Source organism: Xyrauchen texanus, chromosome 8, assembly GCF_025860055.1.
Source record: "Xyrauchen texanus isolate HMW12.3.18 chromosome 8, RBS_HiC_50CHRs, whole genome shotgun sequence".
Taxonomy (NCBI): Eukaryota; Metazoa; Chordata; class Actinopteri; order Cypriniformes; family Catostomidae; genus Xyrauchen; species Xyrauchen texanus.
In genome coordinates, this window is record NC_068283.1 from 18,850,566 (window position 1) to 18,860,838 (window position 10,273).

Below are 10,273 nucleotides of genomic sequence, written 5' to 3' on the forward strand. Positions count from 1 at the left end.
TTTTGTCTTCTGTACCATGTCTTTGAAACTTAAGATATTTTTATTCAGATGATCCCACATTATTTAATCAAGATGCTAAATCATCACATTTTGTAATATTTTAACAAATCTTATCACAGTTAAAGTGATTGTTTAGAAATTGATAGAAATTGGTACAGGTCTACTACTATTCATTTTATAAGTTTTTCAAGATTCCACTTTCTGTTACACTTAATGTGTTACAAATCATTGTATTTAGTTTATCAAGAATTTTCTTCATATGAAGTAAAATGTCGCCCTCCAGTGGTAAATGTAACGTCAACCAACCACATAGTTGCACAGCAGTTTGAATGACACAACACTAATTTGGCTGCATAAATTGAAATGAGTCTCAATCCCCAAAGGAAAACAAGAGATGTAGCTCAATATTTCCAACGCTGTTCAGGTTGTGGTCCAAAACCCGGAAGAGAATCAACATTTTCAAGCTATATGGATTCCCTCTGAATTTTCCTATGGGTTTTGAAAATGGCAGTTTTGGATATATGAGTAAAATCTGTAATACATATTACTTTAAGACACTTGGATGTTTTGTTCTATAACATAACTTACACAAAGTTATACCCAAAATGTGAATTTTGAAGCCGCTGTTTTTTTTCTTCTTCTTTTCTTTCATATTTAATTTATTAATTAAATTGTTGCTTGATAAGGTTTCCATGTCTGGGGATGTTCACTCTCATGATTGTGGTAATTGTAGTCCTTCCTTAGCAACTTGTTAGCAACATGTTTTTTTTCCAGAGCCGGTGGTTGTTCTGTAAGCAAGCTTCAATGCTTTGAACTTAATGCGAGCAACCATTGGCAGCAAGTGCAGTTTGATCAATAGAGGAATGATGTGTGCATTCTGGGTCAATTGTAGAGGTTTGACTGAGCAGGAAGGCCTGCCAGAAGACCATTGCAGTAGTCCAGCCTGGATGTGACTGACTTGTCAGGCTCTTCTCATACACCTTACAGGCTAGCTGCCACAAAAGCTCAATGGGGTGAAGATCTATAACACTCTTTTACAATTATCTGTTGTCTAATATGTGTGTTTCTTTGCCCACTCATTTTCAAAAGTAACCTTTTCTTTGCAATTCATCCAATAAGGCCTGCACCCCTGAGTCTTCTTATGTTGTACATGAAACTGGTGTTGAGTATGTAGAATTCAATGAAGCTATCAGCTGAGGACATGTGAGGCATCTGTTTCTCAAACTGGAGACTCTGATGTACTCATCCTCTTGTTTGTACATCTGGCCTTCTCTTTCTGTCCTTGTTAGAGCCAGTTGTCCTTTGTCTTTCAAGACTATAGTGTACACCTTTGTATGAAATCTTCAGATTTTGTCAATTTCAAGCATTGTAAAGCCTTCATTCCTCAAAACAATGATTGACTGACGAGTTTCTAGATACAGCTTTTTTTTTTTTTTTACCTAAAATTGACCTTAAGACATGCTAGTCCATTGCATACTGAGGCAACTCAAAAACAAACACAAAGACAATGTTAAGCTTCATTTAATGAACTAAATAGCTTTCAAGTGTGTTTGATATAACGGCAAGTGATTTTCTAGTACAAAATTATAAATGTATCATGATTACTCAAGGATAAGGTGTTGGAGTGATGGCTGCTGGAAATGGGGCCTGTTCAGTCTGCACTAGCCTGGTACCAAAACAAACCCGACATTTAGTGCAGACTGAATACAAAAGTATTTGCCAGGTCAGTCTTAGAAACAAATAAAACCCTGAAATTGATGTATATAGATCAGATGTCCGAATATTTGTATATTTTTACTCAAACAGCATTCTCGCAATGCCGCTAAAAATACTCCTTTTATGACGTGTAAGCCCCGCCCCATATTTTCAACTCTTACGTCACTCCTGTTTATTCCTGTTCACAACCATCGTCACGAAGCTCGGAGCAAGATGGCGGATAGACCAGGTATGACTGAATGAAACTTGCATAGAGGAATGTATTTCACTATTTAACAATATGACTTTTGTATTTGTGCTGTTTTATTTAGCTGTGCGTCAGAAGACATGCAATGTGATTGTCTCACATGTGCAAGTTGTTTTACAGTAAAGACCTCGATGTAAGCAGACTCGAGTCATGTCAAGGACTTTCTGTAACATTTCCCCATATCAGTGCTATTTACATATGATGCTAAATCAATACTTATTACAGATCGGGTTGTGATTTTGCACCGTTTGTTTTACATACTCGAAAGTTCGGAGTGCGTCCAGCTGAATGGTTAGTCGAAGTGTAATCTGTCTTGAACTACTTTAATTGAAATATCGTGAATAATAGGTCTTTAAAGTTAATATATTAGGAAGTTGTGTTTCTTACAGTCATTGTACTGTGGCAGTGTACCAAGTCACAGAATGATTACCCTATGTAAATACCATGAAACATTAATAGAACTCCCAAGGAATACATGTCCCAACGAAAAACATGGTATTGCTATGGTACGTGCCCAAAAATATTACCTTGATATCTTTGTTTCATAGTGTTTGATTAAGTCTTGTTAGACTAGCTGTGAAATGTGTGCTTTACTGACAATTGTGTTTTCTTTCCCAGTGGTCCTGGCTGAGAAAAGGCTTTTGGATGTGAAACTTGGGAAACTGCCATCGTGGCTTGGAACAAGAGACTTCACTCCAAATGGACTTATTGGTGGAGTTCGTGGAGGTAATCACTAGTGTATCTCTTAAACTTGAGAAGTTAATGTTTTCAAGTTTTGCTTGGTGTCTCTATCTATACCCTCTCTGTCTACATTTATGTAAATGGCAGATGCTTTTATCCAAAGTGACTTACAGTGCACTTAATACAGGGACAATCCCACCGGAGCAACCTGGAGTTAAGTGCCTTGCTCAAGGACACAATGGTGGTGGCTGTGGGAATCGAACCAGCGACCTTCTGATTAATAATTCTAATTATGTGCTTTAGCCCACTATGCCACCACCACTCCTGAGAAGTTAATGTTTTGATATAATTTCTCTGAGGCCCATTGCATTCATGATTGTGTCTTCTTTTAGGATATGAGAGATATTACAACAAATACATCAATGTGAAGAAAGGTGGTATTGGTGGTGTTGCCATGTTCCTTGTGGGTTACGTCGCCCTGAGTTACCTTTGGGAATATGATCACATCAGTAAGTAAAAACCAAACCTAATACTGGAGATTCAATGTATATATAATCAAGGTACATTTTGTGTTTTGTTTTCCTGCCCCTAATAGAGCACGACAGGTGGAGGAAGTACCACTGAAACCTAATGGACCAGCAGACCACCCTTTCTGTGTGATTGCTACACCTTTCCGCTTTCTCTGTTTGTGATTGTTGTGACCAAGAATAAAATTATTTAATATGGATTCTTTCTTGAAAACATGCACACTTGTAAGCTGTATGTATAAAAGGTAGATTATTATGCATAGTGTTTGTGGTGAAGAATTAAACATGTATTATTAAATAGGTTGGGGTCTATTTTATTTGTATGCAACATTAAGTCACTAGTAAATTGATGGGGTTACAATGGTTTGACTGATAAATACAAATTCAGTATTACAAGATAAGAAACTTTGCAGCAGTTGTATTTTGGGTAGTTGACAAATAACATGGACATTGTTTTTTATTGAACATAAAATCAAGATTTATTTTTGGGTTAAAATCAACATGTAAGGGGAAAGTGTATATTTAAAGTGCTGTAACTTACAGGTTTTTACATTTCACTTTTAAACAGTCCTGTAGAAACATTAATATTTAGAAGCACAAATATTTCAGGATGTTTTTCTATTAAAATAAGTCATTAAAATCACATGTAAAATTATGCAAGAGTAATTAAATGTTTCAGTACAGATAAAGAATAACTTGCCACACTACAATACACTGCTGTCACTGCCTGACATGCTACCCGTTTACACTGAAGTGCTAATTTAAAGTGATAGTTTGCCCAAAAATGAAAATTCTTTCATTTCTCAACCTCATGCGATCACAGATGTATATGTATTTTCTTCTGTTGAACACAAATTAAGATTTTTAGAAGAATATTTCAGCTCTGTAGGTCCATACAATGCAAGTGAATGGTGAAAAAAATCACATAAAGGAAACATAAAAGTAATCCATATGTTCTGAAGCAATATATAGGTGTGGGTGAGAAACAGGTCAATATTTGAGTCCTTACTAAACATGCACTTTCAGATGTGGAGATTTAGAGTAAAAAAAAGGACTTACTTTTTGATCTGTTTCTCACCCACCTATATATTGTTTTTGCTTATGAAGATGTTTTCTTAACCACTAAAGTATTATGATTTCCTTTACATGGTTTTAAGTCTGGTCACTATTCACTTGCATTGTGTGGACCTACAGAGCTGAGAAATTCCTCTAAAATCTTCAATTGTGTTCAGCAGAAGAAAGAAAGTCATACACATCTGGGATGGCATGATGGTCAGTAAATGATGAGATACTTTTCATTTTTGGGTGAACTATTCCTTGAAATACATTGTATTGCCAGAGTAAAGAGAAGTACAAAATTACTATTCGATTACTATATAAATCTATTATTGTTACATTCTTCATGTTGTGGAATATAGATAAAACATGCCAGAGAACAAGGCTTCATAAATCCAGATGAATCTTTATTGTAGTAAGAGGTACAACATCACAAATCCTATCCCAAATACCATCAATCATCTTGATTTACTACCAAGTTTTGCCCTTACTGCCTATTCAATTCTCAATTAAACATTGCTGCTAATTGTAATAATAACCATATGAGATGCAATGTTCTCTCTAAGAGAATGCTTAATAGATTTGTCTCTAATGTCAGCATTGCTTTACATTTCAGTAATAAAGAGCTTGTAGCTTTGATACAAAAGACTCGCATTTCAAAGTATGAATGTGAGGCAGGTAGTTTTATAGGAAAGAAAAAAAATATCAAAAAGGTTTCATTGGCCATTCATTCTGCCTGTAGAAAACATGCATGCTGTGGTGCGTGCACGCTCGCTCACAAGAGTGCTTGGCACATGTACGTCAGTCAACTACAGCTTTGCAGTAAAGGGTTAATGTACCAGGAATCGAGCATCTCAATCTGCAAGTGACAGCCACAATTTTGAGAGATCCTTTTTTTTTGTAGAAAACCATTACTGTCCACTCAGGAAAGCCAGGTGTCCTTTTGTGCATTTATTTGCATAATGGCCCTTCTCACCACACTGGAAGCAAGCAGACATTATATGGAATTTCATTTTTACAGATTATATATAAAGGTTATTATGCAAGAATAATCCTTTTATGCTAATATGAAATAGCAGTCCCACCTTGTAACATGTAACTTGGTCCAGTGGACGAGGACCACGAGATCCGCCCATGTTGCTATTAGGATGCACTATCCCAACAGCGTTTGGTGTTCTCTGGTTGTTGTATATATTGGAGTTGGTTAACTGAATGAGAGAATGTGATGACCTGTTCATGGGCTGCATGTTTTGCTGCTGAGGAATTAAGATTAAATATTAGACAGAATTTTCATTTTTGGCATGAACTAACAATTTTAAGAGTTAACTTTTTTGAACACCACTGATGAATAAATACCTTTTGCTGAGACTGTGCTTGCTGAAGCAGTGGTGGCTGTTCAGTCGCACCCATAGGCAGTTCAAATCTTGGGCTAGGGGTTACAAAATATTTTTCAAATGGTTTGAATTAATGCACAAACATGTCAATCACGTGCATAACTACAAATAAGCAAAATATGCAACAACTGATTTGAACTCACTGCATGAATTTGCACGACTTGCCCTCTGGACAGAAGCCGACAAGGTAATTTACACAGATGACTCTTCTCGTGTGTCTGTGCCTGCAATCCGGACCTCAAGGGATGAGAGAAAATAAAGGGAATTTTTTATTTGCAATTACAGTTAATGTTGGAATATCTGTAATCTAGCTTTCCTGGATTGGTTGCACAACATATTAAATGTGGGGGAATCATGAGCGGTGAAAATATCAGAAAATCATCACTTACCATGTTTACAAAATCCTCTATCATACCACGGGCAATCTTTAATCTTAGACTCTGGGTCAATATGCAAGAATGGACACTCTTTGTTACTGCACTCTCCTACAAAATAAATACATTCAAATTATTAACACTATTACAGACTGGATAGATGTATGGATGGATAGATAGATGGAGGGTAATATGGATGGATGAATGATAGATAATACAGTTGAAGTCAGAAGTTTACACACATCTTAGGCAAATACATTTCAACTCAGTTTGTCACAATTCCTGACATTTAATCATAGAAAACGATCCCTGTCTTAGGTCTGTTAGGATCACTACTTTATTAAGAATGAGAAATGTCAGAATAATAGTAGAGAATCATTTATTTCAGCTTTTATTTCTTTCATTACATTCCCCATGGGTCACATTTACATACACTTTGTTCGTATTTGGTAGCATTGCCTTTAAATTGTTTAACTTAGGTCAAACATTTTGGGTAGCCTTCCACAAGCTTCTCACAATAAGTTGCTGGAATTTTGGCCAAATCATCCAGACAGAACTGATGTAACTGAGTCAGGTTTGTAGGTCTCCTTGCTCGCACACACTTTTTCAGTTCTGCCCACAAATTTTCTAGCTTTGTTATGGCCTCTCCAATACCTTAACGTTGTTGTCCTTCAGTCATCTTGCCACAACTTTGGAGGTATGCTTGGGGTCATTCTCCATTTGCGACCGAGCTTTAACTTCCTGGCTGATGTCATGAGATGTTGCTTCAATATATCCATATAATTTTCCTTCCTCATGATGCAATCTATTTTGTAAAGTGCAACAGTCCATCCTGCAGCAAAGCACCCCCACAACATGATGCTGCCACCCACATGCTTCACAGTTGGGATGGTGTTCTTTGGCTTGCAAGCCTCACCCTTTTTCCTCCAAATATAACGATCGTCATTATGGCCAAACAGTTCAGTTTTTATTTAATTAGACAAGGGAAAATTTCTCCAAAAAGTAAAATCTTTGTCCTTATGTGCACTCGCAAACTGTACTCTGGCTTTTTTATTGCGGTTTTGGAGCAGTGGCTTCTTCTTTGCTGAGCAGCCTTTCAGATTATGTGGATATAGGTCTCGTTTTACTGTGGATATAGATACTTGTCTACCTGTTTCCTCCAGCATCTTCACAAGGTCATTTGCTGTTGTTCTGGGATTGATTTGCGCTTTTCACACAAAACTACGTTCATCTCTAGGAGTCAGAATGCATATCTTTCCTGAGCGATATGATGGCTGTGTGGTCGCATGGTGTTTATAGTTGCGTACTATTGCTTGTACCTTCAGGTGTTTGGAAATTGCTCCCAAGGATGAACCAGACATGTGGAGGTCCACAATTGTTTTTTTCGGAGGTCTTGGCTGATTTCTTATGATTTTCCCATGATGTTTGAAGGTAGGCCTTAAAATACATCCACAGGCACACCTCCAATTCAGTACACCTCCTATCAGAAGCTAATTGGCTAATTGCCAAAAGGCTTGACATAATTTTATGGAATTTTCCAAGCTGCTTAAAAGCACAGTTAACTTAATGTATGTAAACTTCTGGATAGATGATAGACAGATAGTAGATAATGGATGGATGGATTAATTAATACAGATGGATATGGATGGATGGATGATAGATAATAGAGATTGGATGGATTGATGAATGAATGAATGGATGGATGGACTGATAGACATATGGATATGGCTGGATGGATGATAGACATAGATGGATGGTAGATAATGGATGGATGGATGGATGGATGTATAGATAGAATTAAAATACTAACCAAATTTGGAGTAGAAATAGCACTCAGGCATCTTTGTCATGTCATACTCATGTAAAAACTCGCATTGGTCTCCTTTCTTGCATAAACCTCTAAGCCAGTGCTTGCACACCACAGTCTTTTCTCCACTTATGTGTCTGAATGGACACATTCCACCTGCAAAAACAGAAAGCTGTAGCTTCTGATCAACGATTCACAAGATTATTCAAATGTCAAACACAAAAGCTTTTATTGGGGGGTTTGTAACACACATGCCTTTCATACAGGCAGCTCTCATGAAGAACTCGCACACAGCAGCACCGGATTCTGTAAGATAAAGAAAACACATTTTGCGCCATTATTGGGTATCGTTAAGCCCTAAACAATATAAAATATACATACACATCAATAGCATAGTCTAATAAATAATTCAAAAGAAAATATTCGACATTTATATTCCTATAAACTTACTATCCATTCCTGGAAATGGCAGTGGTTGAGCGCCCAATTGCTGTTCTACTGCAATTTCTAGATCAAACTTGAGGTGATCGACCGTTGTGATTATTTCCTGCATTTTAGTATTATCTGGTATAAACTTTCTCCAGACACTGAAATTCTTCACGTTATACCACTTGATCAGAAAACTAAAGAAGTCTTGATAGCTAACAAGTTATCACTTTGCCATGTTTAGGTTTAATTTGATCATAAAAACAAAGTATAGCGAAACAATGCTCAGAAGTATAAATCGGCCAAACGCTCTTTAAATATCGCGCATGAATTAACCGGTAAAGATGATAAACATTCTAAATAAACAGCTGCTATTTGATTTCTGAACATTCGCAGTGCTGCTAACGAGTGACCGCCGACAGACCGTCTAATCAAGCACAACATTGTCCAATAAGCATGGAAAGCGTGATTGCATATTTTAAAATATATATTTCTTAAGAGGTATTACTTCTTGCTATTAACATTTTAAAGATTGTAATACATTATTTTGTTCATTTTTAGAGGCAAAACATAAACCACGAACAGTTATTTGAATATGGGAAATGATCTGTGTGCAAGGTATTGATTAAAATGTCTGCAGTTCTCAAGCGCCATTCGAGGCCATACTGTGTGCTGCGTCTATGAAACTCATGTTATTGATTATGTACCCGGATTTAGATACATCGTAGATCTGAAATCTTAGCTGAATTACAAGAAACTTTAACGGGTAGTGTGGGCATAACATAATCGCAATGTTTTATAGTGTGAACTTAGTGACGTTATAGCCCATGCCGAGTATGAATCAAATATCGGAAATGTAATATTTGTATTTACGTCTGGTACAAACCGGTTATATGTTTTGAGTCGATATACTATCTTCGCTGTAGAGAAATAACAAAAACTAATTAGATTTATAGAGTTTGTGTCTATACCTCACATATGATTTCAAATAGCTTTCTTTATTGATTTTTCAGTTTTAGAAAATATGAAGGCATTTAAAGGGATAGTTCACCCAAAAATTAATTTACTCACCCACATGCCATTCCTGATGTGAATGACTTTCTCTCTTCACCAGAACACAAAGATTTTTAGAAGAATATTTCAGCTCTGTTGGTCCTCACAATGCAAGTGAATGGTGAGCAGAAATGTTAAGATCCAAAAAGCCAGCATAAAAATATTCCATGACTCCAAGTGGTTTAATTCATGTCTTCAGAAGTGATATGTTTGGCGTGGGTGTGAAACAGACCGATATTTAAACACTTTCTTTTTGTTACTATTAATTCTCCTCCCTGCCGAGTTGGTGGCGATATACACGAAGCATGCGAATCACCAAAAAACAAACAAAAGAATGTGAAAGTGGAGATTGACAGTAAATGACCCATGCACAGCTTATTACTTGAGTTTATAATTTATATTACAAAGTGGAAGTACTAAACAGGTTATGGACAAGGCCATGATCTCCTTAAAAATATACAATGCCACACTTATTCCACTAAGAAATCTTATAAATGTAAATCTAACAATTTAAAACAATACCCTTGTTTCCCTAATAAATCTTTTTACTAGGGACTGACTCAAGAAATCTTGCTATCAGTAAATATAAACCTCTTTAATGTTGAGGATGTTTGTTTTGGGATTGTCAGCGTTACTGTATATGTTAACATTCGGCATCGTAGAGGATAATTGTGTGTGGAAAGTGCTTATGGTTGATTGGGGTGAAGGGAAATTGGATGTAAATACTTGTCCTGCCTCCTTTTCACCAAAGCATGAACTACAGGTGCTGGTCATATAATTGGAATTACTGAAATAAATCAACTTTTTGATGATATTCTATTCAAAAAGTGAAACTTGGATATTATATTCATTCATTACACACAGACTGATACATTTCAAATGTTTATTTCATTTAATTGTGATGATTAAAACTGACAACTAATGAAAATCCCAAATTCAGTATCTCCGAAAATTAGAATATTACTTAAGACCAATACAAAAAAAGGATTTTT

The 10,273-nt window shown here is 36.2% G+C and overlaps 2 protein-coding genes across 3 annotated transcripts; one reads left to right on the forward strand and one right to left on the reverse strand.

The window, feature by feature from the left end:
- The first annotated feature begins 1,892 nt into the window (after positions 1 to 1,892).
- Positions 1,893 to 3,445, forward strand: LOC127647683 (ATP synthase subunit f, mitochondrial-like). Its single transcript, XM_052132094.1, has 4 exons — positions 1,893 to 1,945; positions 2,582 to 2,689; positions 3,037 to 3,153; positions 3,240 to 3,445. The coding sequence occupies exons 1-4, from the start codon at positions 1,930 to 1,932 to the stop codon at positions 3,266 to 3,268; spliced, it is 270 nt and encodes an 89-aa protein (XP_051988054.1). The 5' UTR covers positions 1,893 to 1,929; the 3' UTR covers positions 3,269 to 3,445.
- A 655-nt stretch (positions 3,446 to 4,100) lies between these two features.
- LOC127647682 (cleavage and polyadenylation specificity factor subunit 4) lies at positions 4,101 to 8,642 on the reverse strand. 2 transcript variants are annotated; one of them, XM_052132093.1, is made up of 8 exons: positions 8,253 to 8,642; positions 8,058 to 8,108; positions 7,806 to 7,958; positions 6,011 to 6,106; positions 5,765 to 5,858; positions 5,584 to 5,656; positions 5,313 to 5,480; positions 4,101 to 5,207 (listed from the first exon to the last, which is right to left on the reverse strand). In XM_052132093.1, exons 1-8 carry the CDS (start codon positions 8,353 to 8,355, stop codon positions 5,139 to 5,141), a joined length of 807 nt encoding a protein of 268 aa, XP_051988053.1. In that variant the 5' UTR covers positions 8,356 to 8,642; the 3' UTR covers positions 4,101 to 5,138. The 2 variants fall into 2 exon arrangements, with proteins under 2 accessions (XP_051988053.1, XP_051988052.1); XM_052132092.1 differs by having other exon boundaries at positions 5,313 to 5,483.
- Positions 8,643 to 10,273: the final 1,631 nt, after the last annotated feature.

Coding starts and splice junctions, on each gene's coding strand:
- LOC127647683 (XM_052132094.1), top strand. Junction 2,690..3,036: donor TATTGGTGGAGTTCGTGGAG/GTAATCACTAGT, acceptor GTCTTCTTTTAG/GATATGAGAGATATTACAAC. Junction 3,154..3,239: donor TTGGGAATATGATCACATCA/GTAAGTAAAAAC, acceptor TGCCCCTAATAG/AGCACGACAGGTGGAGGAAG.
- LOC127647682 (XM_052132092.1), bottom strand. CDS start 8,355: ATGCAGGAAATAATCACAACGGTCGATCACCTCAAGTTTGATCTAGAA. Junction 8,109..8,252: donor GCCATTTCCAGGAATGGATA/GTAAGTTTATAG, acceptor TTTATCTTACAG/AATCCGGTGCTGCTGTGTGC. Junction 5,484..5,583: donor AAGCACAGTCTCAGCAAAAG/GTATTTATTCAT, acceptor TTAATTCCTCAG/CAGCAAAACATGCAGCCCAT.